The sequence below is a fragment of the Pleurodeles waltl genome, chromosome 7 (genome assembly GCF_031143425.1).
Source record: "Pleurodeles waltl isolate 20211129_DDA chromosome 7, aPleWal1.hap1.20221129, whole genome shotgun sequence".
Lineage (NCBI taxonomy): Eukaryota > Metazoa > Chordata > Amphibia > Caudata > Salamandridae > Pleurodeles > Pleurodeles waltl.
The window spans coordinates 192,121,110-192,136,579 of NC_090446.1; the positions used below are offsets into that span (position 1 = coordinate 192,121,110).

A 15,470-nucleotide genomic window follows, 5' to 3' on the forward strand; every position below is an offset into this window, starting at 1 on the left:
TACCAGCCCTAACTAGGGAGAACAGGGCTACTCCAGCCCTGTCTCCAAATATAGTAGTCAGAGATGCTGCTTCCCTCACAGGAGGGACCAACATCTCTGAAATCACTGAGGATAACTCCAGTGAAGAGGACATCCAGTTAGCCAGGATGGCCAAAAGATTGGCTTTGGAAAGACAGATCCTAGCCATAGAAAGGGAAAGACAATAGATGGGCCTAGGACCCATCAATGGTGGCAGCAACATAACTAGGGTCAGAGATTCTCCTGACATGTTGAAAATCCCTAAAGGGATTGTGACTAAATATGAAGATGGTGATGACATCATGAAATGGTTCACAGCTTTTGAGAGGGCTTGTGCAACCAGAAAAGTAAACAGATCTCACTGGGGTGCTCTCCTTTGGGAAATGTTCACTGGAAAGTGTAGGGATAGACTCCTCACACTCTCTGGAAAAGATGCAGAATCCTATGACCTCATGAAGGGTACCCTGATTGAGGGCTTTGGATTCTCCACTGAGGAGTACAGGATTAGGTTCAGGGGGGCTCAAAAATCCTCGAGCCAGACCTGGGTTGATTTTGTAGACTACTCAGTGAAAACACTGGATGGTTGGGTAACTGGAAATGAAGTGCATGACTATGTTGGGCTTTATAATTTGTTTATGAAAGAACACATTTTAAGTAACTGCTTCAATGAAAAGTTGCATCAGTATCTGGTAGACCTAGGTCCAATTTCTCCCCAAGAATTGGGAAAGAAGGCAGACCACTGGGTCAAGACTAGGGTAACCAAAACTTCCACTGGGGGTGACCAAAAGAAAGGGGTTACAAAACCTCCTCAGGAGAAAGTGGGTGACACTAGAAACAAAGAAAAAGAGTCCTCTGTAGGCCCCCAAAAACCAGACCAGGTGGGTGGGCCCCGAGACACAACCCAAAACAAAGGTGGGTACCAGGGTAAGAACTGGGATGCCACTAAGGCATGGTGCCATAACTGTAGACAGACAGGGCACCACACCAAGGACACTTCTTGTCCCAAAAACAAACCCCCTAGCAAAATCCCAGGGGTGACCAGTGTAGCCATTGGGGAGGACTCCTCAGATGAGGAGGTCTTCAGAGCCTTCAACTGGAAAAAGGGCCCAACAGGTGAGTTGGAGATTCCAGAGGGAAGTAGACACTTCCACCACCTACTGGTAAATGGAATCCCAGCCACTGCCCTGAGAGACACTTGTGCCAGTCACACTATTGTGCATGACAGGCTGGTGTTCTCAAACCAGTACATCCCAGGTGAGATGGCCAGAGTAAGAGTTAGCCCAGACAGGGTCACTGATAGGCCTGTGGCTTTTGTGCCCATAGAAGTGGGTGGGACTTTTAGCTGGAGAAGGGTGGTAGTCAGTACAGACCTCCCCCTTGATTGTCTCCTTGGAAATGACTACCCAGAGGTTAGTCAGAGCCCAAGAGAGGAACTGGTCCAGTGCCAGTCCTCTCCCAAGGATTCTGAAGGTGCTACCCCTGCAGTAACTGCAAGTAGGCCCCAGAAGAATACACTAATGTTAGACCAATGAATGGCTGAAGTAAGCACTGGAAGAATCTGAACTCGTCACCTGCAAAGTACTTCATGTACATGTCATAGGACTCTTGTCATGGGGACTAGACTGCTGGTTTCTGGTGCAGCACCATCACACCACCACATGTAGGGGACTGGGTCCTATCCCACACTGTATCTATGCATACAACCTTGCTAATTGGAGATCATAGGTCTCGCAGGCAGATGTAAGTGCCACTGTTTTTTAAACAAAAGAGCCTTCAGTATGCTCAGCGTGTAAAAATTTACAGTAGAAGTAGCAATATGAGGCCATATGTCTGCTTTTTTTTTCTTTCATGTGGGGGGGGGAGCACATATCCGTAACAAGTCTCAATTTGGGAGGCTGGAACCATGAAGGCTATGCTAGGCTGCATAATACAACAGCTTTCATCATTCAGCATCACATAACTCCCATTGGGGAGGACCAGAACTCTCGGCGAATAAAGGGACAGGAGCACCCTTCAGATAATAAGCTAAGTTTGTTACTGAAGCATTCTATGGTCTGTGCAAGGACAGCTTTACAAATCATCGAATGGCTCACAGAAGTCTCACATTTGTTCCTGCTAAGAAAGATCTCTTTCATATCATTGAAAAATCTGTCCATAAAGAGTAGCTCCCACACCGTATGAATTTAACTTTCTCCTAGCCGCTCAGATCTGCCTATTAGAATGTGTTTTAAGCATGACGTGAATTGAAATGTTGAAATGGGCATATGAATTACTCTGTGTATTAACTATACTGCAGATGGAATTTCTTCCATAGTACAATGCACCTTTTCTAACTTTTCAATGTTAAGAATGATGTAGGTCACTTCTTTCTTAGCCTTTATCTGTTGTTTCCATGTTGGATTAAATGCGGCAAACATCTCCCTGGAGTTGACCAATTGCCAGGGCACCAGGTAACTTTTAAGAATTTGTAATGTCCAACCCAACTGCATAATGGACCTAAGTTGACTCTGTCCATGATGTAAAAATGACATATCGTTTTGAATTATGTCAACTGCAAATGACACAATTTTGTTTATGATGGAAATGCAGTTGGAGAATGTGTTCATACCATTATCGACAACGGCTAGAGCTTTCTGCAAATTTTCTTAATCTATTTGCCTTAGCCGGGCAGCAGCCTCCTTTTGGGAAAGTTTTCAAATTTGATTATATATTGCATGTAAGAAATGTTTTGTGCATGGTTTTCTAGGACCTAACAAGAAATGTTGTAAGTGTATATCTTCTGCCAGGAGACTGAGGTGTTTTTCAATGGCTGTTAATTTGGAAGTTGTTAACCAATGTGGACAGGGCATGCCCACCCTATATGTGGTGACAATACCAGAATGTTGTGTGGTGATGTAGCAAGGGTCAGGTCCACTCGCTCTAAAACCCAGTGTGGAGTTTACAAAATAGGCATGACAACAATTTGTGACAACTGGCCACAATAACCACCCATTGGGACCTGAAAGTGTTGAATGAAAGGTGTTGTTCTGGACCCGCCCTTTGAGCTGCTCCTCTGTGACGTTTAAAATCTTTTGGCATTTTTCAAATTTGGCTGGTGAGGGAATACTGGGTGCATTTCGGCCCAGATTTAAGAGGGCCTAGTGCCGTTCCAATGCCACATTAGCGTAATTATTTTTATGCTAATGTGGCATTGGAAGGCATAAAATGTAGCACTATATTTACAAAGTGGTGCAATGCACGCATTGTACCACTTTGTAACCCTTTGCACTACATTATGCCTGCACTAGGCATAATGTATGTAATGGGGGCGTTCCCCCGTTAGGGGGGGGCATAAAAATGGTGCAAAGAATTCTTTGCATCATGTTTTCAGCTAGAAGCAGGTGTTAAAAGGAGGCCCCCATTGGTTTCAATGGGCCTCTTGGTGTTTTGCAGGATTACCGTCAGAATATTTGACGCTAATCCTCCAAAGCGCCGTAAACTACCACCATGGTGTGCCATATAACATGGTGGCGTTAGGGGGCGCTAAGGGGTGCAAGAAAAGTGGTGCTGCACTAAGGGCAGTGCAACTTTTCATAAATCTGCCCCTAAATTGTTAGTAGGCGCTGTGTGCATTTTGTTTTTCAAATATGTGTGTATGACTGTTAAGGTGTCTGGAATCTAAGACTATTTTAAAGAATGGTCCAGTTTAGCTATGGGAAACAAAGGGTCATTCATTGGTGATATGCAGGATTCAATTACTTCCTGTTGCTCTAGTTGTGAGAGTATTTCTCTCACAGTTTTTTTGGCCTCATGTTTAATTTGGTATTGTGGTTGGACCTGCGGTGTAGACCTAATTGGTATTACATGGAAGGGGGAATTTCTACCCCACTCTACATAGTTGTGGTAAAGGGCTGGAGTCAGCGCCGATGCCGAATCTACGGCATAATCTTCTTTTATTGTATCTGGAAGGAGGACCGAGAAGACGGCATAATGCCCTCTTACCTCGTGGGAGATTATGGACAAAATTCAGGTGGCCAATCTTTTTCTGCAAGGAGAATGTCATAACTAAGTGTTAATCTTCCTCAAAATATAACTTTAATAGTGTGCGCTATGTTTCCCTCTATTTGTATTTTAAATTTTTAAACCCTGTTGGGTTGGGAGACACACCTCTCAGCAGTTTCGACTTCAAGAAAGTTGTTAGTTGCTGTCACATCCAGAAGTTCTTGAAGATTCTGGTGAACTATTGTGACCTCTGCCACACTGTTAAGCAGAGTACTGCCAACGTCCTCTTCTTCAATAAAGTTCTCAATATGTGCAGCATTTTTCGCTGAGATGGTTGCAACCTTTTTCTTTTTGAACTGGGGTTTCTGTTGTGAAAGTTGTTCTTCAGATGAGCATTGTGAATCTTTTCTCTGTTTCACTTCTCATTTCGGTGTTCTGAACACCCTCCTGTCTCACTACATTTTTCAGCTGTGTCCTGAAAGGAATAAGATTGGAGCGTGTCAGTTTATTGATATCTATTGGTAGCTTTTAAAGTTTCTCTATTCCTAAGATTGTATCATTTCTCTGAGGTCTCCAAGCAGAGATTCTCCTCTTTTTTTTAATATATCTTTATTTTGTTTTTGTTAATCCCAGTCTTTTTTAGAACCCTCTTGTGCTTGTTTCGTTGAATCCTTATTGGATTCACCTTGTAACTGTGGTTTACCAAGTCTGGCTCCCAGACTGTCCCTACCTACACTAGTATGGGTTTTGCCGATAATCTTAGGCAGCTCACATTCTTTTTCCTGTTGAGAAACATCCCAAATCCGTTGGTGTACTGCCAACGCTACTGTTTCCCCTTTTAAGTTACTTAATATAATTGAGGACACTGTGGCAAACTTGCCCTTTATTTGCACCCCCAAGGGCGGGGCTGCCCTGTATAAATCTTGACTATGTTTTAACACTTTCAGAAGATTCACAAGTATTGGTGTACCATTTGTGGTAGTATAGAGTGCAGCAAAAACTGCACCCCAAGTGAAACAGTTATCCGCTGAGGGAACCATCCAAAATGGTAAGGTCATTGTGGGAATGTTATGTTTATCTTTGGGACAGTATGGAGAAGTACTGCTTCCAAAACGCTTATTTTTTGTGCTACCCAAAACCGATGTTCTTCTTGTTTGGTGGGTACCTTACCCATTATTGGTTCACTGTTGCAGGATATATTCCTGCTTAGCCAAATTTGGTTGTGCTGGAGCAGGCCTTGTTGGGGTGTTGTTTAAAGTCCGCATTACAAATTGTATTAAGTGTCTATATATTTATACTAAATTATTAAATAAGATGAGTACCTCTGCTGTTGCCGTGGTACCCGCATTAGGATGTGGTGTGTAGGAAGCCAATTCTGGCCGTGTGTGACCGGCAATACATAAAGGACCTATTCTAACATTTTGTGGAACATGTGGTAGGGTGCCATCAAGCAAATCCTGGTGTTCTTGAAAGGATGATGGTATTTCTAAATATGTGTTTGGTCTGTATTGTGTAGGTGCATGTGCTACTGTGTAATGATGTGTTGGTGTTCCCATCTGCTACTGTAAGAGTGACCCAAGAATGAGCTTCTACTCAACATGTGACCTCCCAGCCGTCAGAGGTGAGCCCATGGTTTAATAAATGTTATGTGAGAGGAAGGCTCATGTTTGATGCAATTGCTACCAATTAAGGGTCTGCCATAATTAAGAATGGTCAGTTCAGAGATAGAAACACAAATTTGGGGGAATCGCTTTTTAAGATTCAAGCTTGAGCAACCTACACCCTAAAATAGGTGCTACCTATTTAGCTGAGTTAAATATTCCTTAATACCACCGATGCCTCCGTTTACGGTTATTGGGGTGTCTTTAGCACATAAAGAGACAAAGATACTTCAGAGATCTGTAAAGTTAGAACCTAACCCACATTGGTAGCATCATGTCATAGGACTCTCATCATCGGGGTGAGACTGCTGGTTTTGGGCGGCAGCACTACCGGATTGAGTCCTATCCCACACTGTCTGGTAACTGTCTTCCTAACCCTTCTGGCTAGCTAGCAGCACCTCTTCAAAACCTAGAGGTAAAGGTGATTTGTGGCAGCCTGACACATGACACTCTGTGACTTCTCTGGTGGGAAGTCATAGTAGAACAGATCTTACCCCTTTCTTTCAGCTACATAGGTCTCAGACATGCAATAACAAACAGAAGTAGGATTTGGTTCGATATATATATTGAAGCAACTGTGTTCTACATAAAGAGGCATACATTACGGTTATTAGGAACATAAAACACAACACTATTATCATTGTGGCCAGAAATGAGAAACAGATAAAAAGTCCACACATTATGTCACCCTAGTGTGTCTAAAATCCCTACCTGCACTACCAAAAATCTACATGAGAGAGATAGCAGTGTTAGCCCTAATCTGCCCATACTAGTCTGTGCAAGAAAGACCCATTGCCATACCTGAAAAATAAGCAGAGGTGTTGCCTGTTGGTCTTCTGGCAGTCCTCCAATGTGATTGCACTGACAAAGCCAAGTCTAGTAGAGCTACAATGACATGATACAGCATAAGATGGCTGGCTGGAATGTTTCCCTCTAACTAGGTTTGTGGTGGCTTTTTTTTCTATAATAAATTTTGTTGTTGTTCTGAGAACTGCCCTGAGAAAACGTCTTTTCTGTGTAAGGTAATAATTGTACTCTTTGGACCTCTATACTCGTAAACAGTCATGTACAGCCTTGCACAGCTTTGGGATGAGCACAAAATAGAATGTCATGCAAAAGAACTAATAACAAATTCTGCATGAAAGAGCAATTGATAAAAAGAATAAAAGATCTCCGCTAAAATGAAGCTTTTGGTAAAACAATAAAACTGAATAAATTAAATTACCTATTTAAGAGGACACAGGCTACAGGCCTAGAGCTAAAATAAATGTGCCATGCGAATAAACCCCACAACATACAATGAACTCATTAAGCCATCCGGGCAGCTCAAGCAGCAAATGCCTGCACAGACAACTAACACTAAGCACACCAGCAGAGTCTGGACCCCCCAAGGCTGACACCACATCCGGAAGTCCCAGATCCAGTGAGGGACCACTGCGAATGAGAAATAGGGCATCATATTGCAGTGGTGAAAAATGTTTCCAGGGCTATCAGCCAAAACCCTGACCAGCCAGAAAATACCACAAGAGCCACTGAATCTTGAGGGGAAAAACACACTTGAACCACTAGCCAAGCCAAGGAGGAATGGGCAGTTTGATAGGTAACATGCCAATTCTATGAAGAAAGGCAAGAACAACTCGACAGCTGAAAATGTCACCGGACATCGAATTACAAGACTGAATCCCATATCGGTCATCAGCCCGAGTGCACACCCCCAGAGTAAAAGTGAAAAGTGGACAGTACCAGAGGCTTGACGCAGCCTCCCACTGTGAGTGAAGTCCTGGTACATCAAAGCTTCACCTATGCTAAAGCAGCAGGACAAGGGCAATTTTGTGAGCCTGAACATGTCACAGAGAAACAAACAACTAGCCAAAAAGAAAAAAAAGAAAAAGACAAACACACCTTTAGGCAGTGGAACATCCTGTTTCCGGATCACGATGGTGAAAAAGAGGCCTTCCTGGATACAGGAAGGAGTTTTATAGGTATTAACAGCGAAGAGCCATGGAAAGTTACACGAAAAACAGGCATTTGCAAAGCAAATAGGTCTCGCCTTTCAAAAGAAAATGTTGAACTATTGGCTTTGACAAAGTTTGACTTGTCTGCATTTGTCACTTAGGTGTGCATGCGTCATAATGCATATATGCACATGCACTGCGGACATCTTGGAATATTGAGAAAAAAACATTCCATAGATGCCTTTGACGTGCAAGAGACTTATGGACTGATTTAAGAGCCCCTAGCGCCATCCTAATGACACATTAGCGTCCTTTATATTTTATGCTAATGAGGCGCTAGATGGCCAAAAATGCCACGCTATATTTACAAAGTGGCACAATACATGATTGTGCCACTTTGTAACTCTTTGTGCTACATTATGCTTGCGCCAGGCATAATTTATGCAAGGGAGGCATTCTCCCATAAGGGGGACCAAAAAAATGGTAAAAGGAATTCTAAAAGATTTCCTTGCGCCGTTTTTTTCGGCACTTTCAATGCCTGCTCAAGGCATGCTATTGAATACAATGGGCACCTATGTACTCTGCAGTAGTGCCAACATTTTGGCGCTACTCCTGCAGAGTGTATCAATAGCGTCAAAAATAATGACGCTAGTGCCCCCTACTCTGCACCAAGGTGTGGTGTATTTGAAATATGTTGCACACATGGTGGCGGTAGGAGGGGCGTTTAAGGGCGCAAGGAAAGTGCTGCTGCAGTGGGTGCAGCACCACTTTTCTTAAATCAGCCCCTTAGTGTTTCATCGGTCATTTGTTTTTTGTTTAGTACCATTCAAACATGACCAACAGCTTTTAAGAAGGTTAGAATAAAACATTATTGAAGAAGCACAAAAATTGAAGTAAGTGCTCCTTGTAAAATGTTGTACCTACTCGGGGTACAAGAAAACGTATAGCTGACATGGGAAGATTTAAGGAGCCCCTAAGGAGGACGTGCAGGGGAGCAGCAAAGACCAAAGACCAACAAATGTGCGAGGTCAGGAGTGGAGGCACGTGACAGCTAGTGTGTGTATGCAAGAATAAGGAAAGGCCTTATTTTTTGGATGCTCACCTCGTGAAGTGCAGCGCGTTGATACCAACGTTGTTGGACAGCCCCCTTGGCCAATGTCTAAAACCAGATGACCGACAGAACCCAATAGCTGACGAGGATTTACAAAAGGCACTTTCTATCTCAGTATATACGTTTTTTAATCTATGTGTACCCTTGTATGCTTTGTGTTGCGTGTTGTGTGTGGAGTGTGCATGTGATGACAAAAGCCCTCGCTGTAAAAGAAGTTATCCTGCTTTAGAAGTTTCTAAAAATGTACATAGTGGGAAAGAAAAGAATTGCCTGTCTTGCCAGCGAAAGGAAATCAGACGAGAAAGCATTTGAGCCCCCCTGATGTACATAACATTTGTCTCTGGTCTTATGCAAGTGCCCCTGAAGGAAAAAAAAACCTGTGAATATCAATGAAACATGGTACCTGCTACATATATTTATAATTTGAAGAGGCATTAGACCCAGAAAGAAGCACACATAGGAAGAGGAATAAATGAGGAGAAATAAAGATATTTCTCCCCATTGTGTCATTCTTACACCACCCCTGAGGTGGCATAGGAATATGACACATTCCCAGACTTGTAAATCTGCAAATACATCAGATTCCTTCGGGTTCCATGGGTGTTGTGTGGGAGCACCCCAAGCAACACCAATGGATAGCCCCTTTAACGCAGTGTTATGAGTGAAAATGGTCCATATTTACAAGGCCATGAAAAGCCACACAAGGTGACTGGTAAATATGGGATGGCACTCTGTGCCACCGGAGCGTAAAAATAAATGATGCTTTGGTGGTGCAGTGTACCGCCACAGCCTCATTTACGCAGCCCACAGCACAGTGTGGCATTGCAAGTGTTTTGCTGTGCTGTCCTGCGCCACCAGAAAAGGGTAGAAACACACTATATCCACAAGATATGGGGCATTTCTGTCCTCTCCCCTGCGCAGTTGCACAAATTGCCACCTAGCGCCAACGCAGACACTCTTTCAGCCTGGTGCAAGGATGCCTGCGTTGCGGGGCTGATTAATTTGATGCAGGAAGGGTCACCTTCCTGCACAAAAACAATCACAAGAGATGTTTTCCTTTTTCTATGTGTGCTGCAGAGTGCAGCACACATAGGAAGAGGAAGAAACGGGGAGAAATAAAGATATTTCTTCCTGTTGCGTCATTCTCATGCCACCCCTGAGGTGCCAAAGGAATCTGATGCATTTCTTGACTTGTAAATCTGGTCAGATTCCTTCTGGTTCCATGGGTGTTGCAAGGGAACACCCCAAGCAATACCGATGGAACTCCACTTTCATGCAGTGTTATGCGTGAAATGGGTCCATATTTACAAGGCCATGAAAAGCCACGCAAGGGGACTTTGCGTGGCCTAGTTAATATGTAATGGCACACTGCGCCACCAGAGCGTCAAAACAATGATTCTCCGGTACCATAGTGTGGTGCTATGGCATCTTAAATGAGGCCCTTAGGGCCTCATTTATGAGGCCCAGAGCTCAGTGTGGCATGGCAATTGTCTTGCTACACTGCCCTGCACCACTAGGAAAGGGCAGAAATGCACTGTATCCAAAAGATATGGTGCATTTCTGTCCTCTCCCCCGCCCTGGTGCACAAATTGCTGCCCAGCACCAATGCAGGCACCCTTGCACCGTGGTGCAAGGATGCCTGCATTGCGGGGATGATTGTTTTTGTGCAGGAAAGGACACCTTCCTGCACAAATACAATCACAAGAGATGTTTTCCTCTTTCTATATGAGCTGCAGAATGCAGCACACTCAGGAGGAAGAAACTGGGAGAAATAATGATATTTCTCCCCTTTGCATCATTCCTACACTACCCCTGAGGTGGCGTGGGACTCTGAGGTATTCCCAGACTTGTAAATCTGGGAATGCATCAGATTTCTTCGGGTTCCATGGGTGTTCCGTGGGAACACCCCAAGCAACACCCATGGAATCCCCCTTTCACGCAATGTTATGGGTCAAAGGGGTCTATATTTACAAGAGCATGAAAAGTCATGCAAGGTGGATTTGTGTGGCCTTGTAAATATGGCCTGGCACCCTGCCCCACTGGAGCGGAAAAAAGAATTGCACTCCAGTGGCGCAGTGTGCTGCTAGGGCCTCGGAAATGAGGTCCCTAGTACAGCTGATTATACAGAGAGTTTAGAACCAGTTTTAGATCTGTTAAGTGTGTAAAACAATGCCATGTGGATCCACACATAATGGTCCTAGGCTAATTAACATATTCATATTCATTTATAATAATAATATGAAAAGCATTATTTACAAAAAAGCTATATAGGACAGAAAATGCAGAACTCTACATATGAATGATTAAGTGATCTAGACACACTTGACAATCTATGAAGATCATTGGCAGGTGAATGGTGATGTACTAAGCCCACAACAATATACAGGGAAAGTACGCTTTAAGATAGGAATAATTCACAATATGCAGCAAAAAGGAATCTATAGATGTACATAAAAACTAAATAAGAGGAATGCAAGTGTACATTCATTATTATAAAAGTACGACAATGTTTGGAGTAAAATATCCGACCGCAGTTTCACAAGTTCCCTATAATATAATGTAACTTGCAATAAGGAGGACGGGATATCCCTCATGTTTGTGAAGGAGTACCCTATCCTCCAAGGCTGTAATCAGGCCCTAAGTATTGGAAACTGGAAATAATAGATCAGGAATGTAACTCTGTGTTGTTTTCCAAATATGTTTCAACTTCAAAAATTATGGTGGCTATTCCGACTCTGCCGTCCGCCAGGCGGGAACCGCCATTTGGCCGCTCCGCGGTCAGAAGACCGCTGCCGGCATTCTGACCTTCCCGATGGGCCGGCGGAAGCACTAACTATGTAACTATGTTAGCGTCCGCCGGCCCAGCGGGAAGGAGGGCTGCAACACAGAAGCCGGCTCCGAATGGAGCCGGCGGTGTTGCGGCCGTGCGACGGGTGCAGTTGCACCCGCCGCGCATTTCACTGTCTGCTAGGGAAACCGCCGGCCCCGGTTTTCTGACCGCGGCTTTACCGCAGCGGTCAGAATGGGCTAGGAAGCACCGCCAGCCTGTTGGCAGTGCTTCCGTCATTCGTGGCCCTGGCGGTCTTAGACCGCCAGTGTCAGAATGACCCCCTATATCTTTCTTTTCTTTGACAGATTATTACCTTACAATTTTTTTTTATAAAAGTGGATAATCAATCAATCAGTAAGGTGACACAAATTTGCAAAAGTGAAATGTCACTCAGCACATACCAGGTGATAATTGCTATACTATCAGCGAATAAAGTAGAAAACTGCTAACTTTTCTGTGGTATCTTGCAAATTATTAGAACCACTTAGAAATGGTGTAGCACTTACATATTCGTGGCAGGGCCGGACGATGCACAGGCGGCTCTGAGTCTCCAGTCTGCAGTGTGGGTTCGTGTTTGAGACCCGTAGAGAGATGCCGATCCCACAGCTTGTAGAGCAAGCGCTCCATTCTGAACTCCACTCCTCACACTTATAGAACAGGGTCTGAGGTGCTACTTCGAGCTGTCTATAAACTGTGTAAAATATAATAAGACACATGTCGTAAACATAAATAATTACATTGTACTGAATGTAGTAAATATGATGCTAAAATAATCTTGTCAGTCACATAGTGCAACTAAATCCAGCTGGTTTTAGTGCAGTGTTCTGCTGTGCTAATCTTAGAAAAATCCCCACTAGGTTTTTAAGGATTATATAGATAGACAGACATACCCACAGCTAGCTATCCATACAGATAGAAAGACATACACATAGCTAACTTTTGAAATAGATAGATAGATAGATAGATAGATAGATAGATAGATAGATAGATAGATAGATAGATAGACAGATAGATAGATAGATTCGTGTCTTACTTAAAACAAATACTGTTTTATTCAGTAAATATCCCCTAGATCTTGCTTTTCATAATTTCTCTCTTATTGGAACTCAATTAAAGACTATCACCGGGAGGCCTTTGAAATAAAAAAGCTGCAAACCTATGGCTCAAGCTGATGGTTATTTTTGGGTTTAGCACTGCTTATGAGTGTAAACTAGTGTTGGAGCTGATTTTGATTTAACAGAATGCTTGATTGGTATTTTGAGCATTGTGAACACTTCTGCCCTGAAACAGTAATAAGGCACTTGATAGAACTGTATTTTCCTATGCTTAACACAACTTGGCCTGACCTAGGCCTTGACTCATTCTTTTACGGCCGAGCTCGCAAGCGCTCTGGCCCCTGTTTTAATCTCTCTGTGGGGTTTTAACCATGCCCATGTCACGCCCAATACTGTTGTCGGTTCGTGGGCTTGACTTTTAAAATTCGCTTGATTTCATTTGTGAAAGGCATGAATATATCATGTATTTTCTGGTGTTTAGCCCTCTTCGAGAGCACCGGCCGACTACTGAAAACACACCTGGCTACATGTTTTCCGTATGATTTCTGGACTACTTTTTGTTTTTATTTGTAGGCAACGCGATCTCACTCGGCAGTAATCAAATTCTTTTCTTGACTAACATCGCAATCATGCTCATTTTTCTTTTATTACTATGATCATGGCAATCTATTCATGGTTGTGCCCCAATCACTGCTGCAGCTAATAATGGGTAGCCAGCAAAGGCAAAACCAGACCACTCTTTTTGTTCTGATTAGTCTCCTTCGCGCTCGTGGTCTGACGCTTTAAATTGCCTTTCTTACGTGGAATTGTATTACTTTCCATTTTCAGTTTATGTGGCAAGAAAAGTCAGGTTAGGAGTTTACAATGCTAATAGCTTGAACTCAGCAAATGCGAGACCCATTGTATTTCAAATGCTTGTTCTTTTAATGCCTCCATGATAGTGCAGTGTTTTCATTCTTCTGTTCATCGTACCTAACTGTAATACTTTATATTGACTTTTATCGAAATTCAAGGTTTTTCCTGCCAGTAGCTATTCACTTGCATGACTTCTATTGTTTTGTAACTAGTTTGTACTAATATACCCAAAGACAAGGTTAGTTAGGGCACCTTGATAAGGAGTTAGGGGGCTACTGTTAGAATGGTGACAACAGATGACGTATAAATCTGTATTGTGATTTGTCAATTCATTCATACATTTGATCACCATGTGCTGACTTTGTTATTTCCATTTATTTCTATGGAGAATTGTCTTATATGAATCAAGAGATCTGGAGGTTAGCCAGTCTTCTGATACCCTGACATAAGAGGCAGAATCTTTATAAGTTTATCTTCTGCTTTTCATTAACAATATTTTTGTTGGGAATTTACTACTTCATTTGATTTAGCCATATGCTTATCCCATTCATTGTTTTATTATGAATCTACGTTTGCTTTCTGTTCTGCATCCTGTATATCTTTTAATAAACCTTCATCGTTTTCATTGTACTACTGATTCAAGAGGATTCATTTTCTTGAAATATTAATTAATCAATTTTGTTTTTTGGTGTTTCTTAAAGGCACACTACCTCTTATGTACTTGAGGTTTAACACAGTTTCTGCTCCTGCAAAGGCACTTTATCTGACAGTATAGTGGCAACACCAGTATGAACTATTATTAAGATCAGTCAAGTCATGACAATGAACTCTGCTATGGTGGGAGCTATGTGTCTCCTGTGTTACTACAACATGAAGAAAATAAATTGGTATGTAAGTTCTAGACATCTCCAGCTTTACCCTGACTGACTGGATGATATCCCTACTTTGCAATCAGGAGTTATTCATGGAATAGGAGAAATTACCTTGTAATGTCTTTCCTTCAATGAGGACTAATAAGAATGAGTGATAGAAGACACCAGTCTATGCTTGTCTGTCAACTTAACCTTGTAAAAGATTTTAGATGATTGCTTTCCCGGTAAATTATCTTCATAAGAGACGTTTGCTGCCTGGCTCTGGCTAAACATTGTTCCTCTTTGTGGAAGAAGAATTTCAAAAACAATACAGCAGGGGGTTAATGAGCTTACTGTAGAGATCTTTGTTTTGTCTAGTCAACGTTTTGACAAATCATAAAGTAGCACAAAGAGTTGATGAGCCGGCTGCAAACCTCAACGTGTAATATGCAGATCTGTATTTTATGTAGAAAGTTCAGTGAGTTACTTCTTTTGTTGCAGAGATCTATTCATTATATGCATTTATAAGGTATAATCCTTCTAATATAGCACATTCAGTTATGAACTGGCTGGGGAAGAGTTAAATGCAAACTTCAAGACATAGATATGGAACTTTGTTGTGTTTTTCTCAACATTTCTTTATTCTAGGGTTGCTTCAAAGGCTTAGTGTGGGCAGCAATAAATTCTCCTCAGCGTAGACAACCCAGGCCTCTTTGTTATGTTTTAAACTCTGAGTTTGTGTTTGTCCAGAACAAACACTCTTAGCATCTAAGGACTACCAGTAAGGAGGATATGTGACTCCTACGTCTTGTAGCCCTCTTTGTCTTATATAACATTTCCTATACATTAATCTACACATGTATATGATTTATTGTCTCTATATATTATGTGTATGTGATGTAAAGTGCTCTGACATCCTAAATTGGGATAAGTAGTGCTATAAAAGAAATTAAATAAATGTGAGAGAGGGACAATGGAGTGAGGAGATGTGCTGTTGGAGTGTGGTTGTGAGGGAATCCATTGAGAATTAGGTCATGGGAGCGCCAATGGAGCAGGGAATATTTAGTGCTTTGTAATCTTTCCTAATAATGTACTAATCCAGTAGTTAATGTGTGGCTATATATGTATAAAAAAGCCACAGTTTTCATAACTG

The 15,470-nt window shown here is 42.4% G+C and overlaps 1 protein-coding gene across 1 annotated transcript in view; it reads right to left on the reverse strand.

Annotated features, from left to right (window-relative positions):
- Window positions 1-15,470, reverse strand: part of CCN5 (cellular communication network factor 5) — a 168,507-nt gene that overhangs the window by 51,795 nt on the left and 101,242 nt on the right. The window contains exon 4 of the mRNA XM_069201955.1: window positions 12,063-12,247. Within this exon, the coding sequence (XP_069058056.1) occupies window positions 12,063-12,247 (185 nt within the window). The remainder of the gene's footprint in view (window positions 1-12,062; window positions 12,248-15,470) is intronic.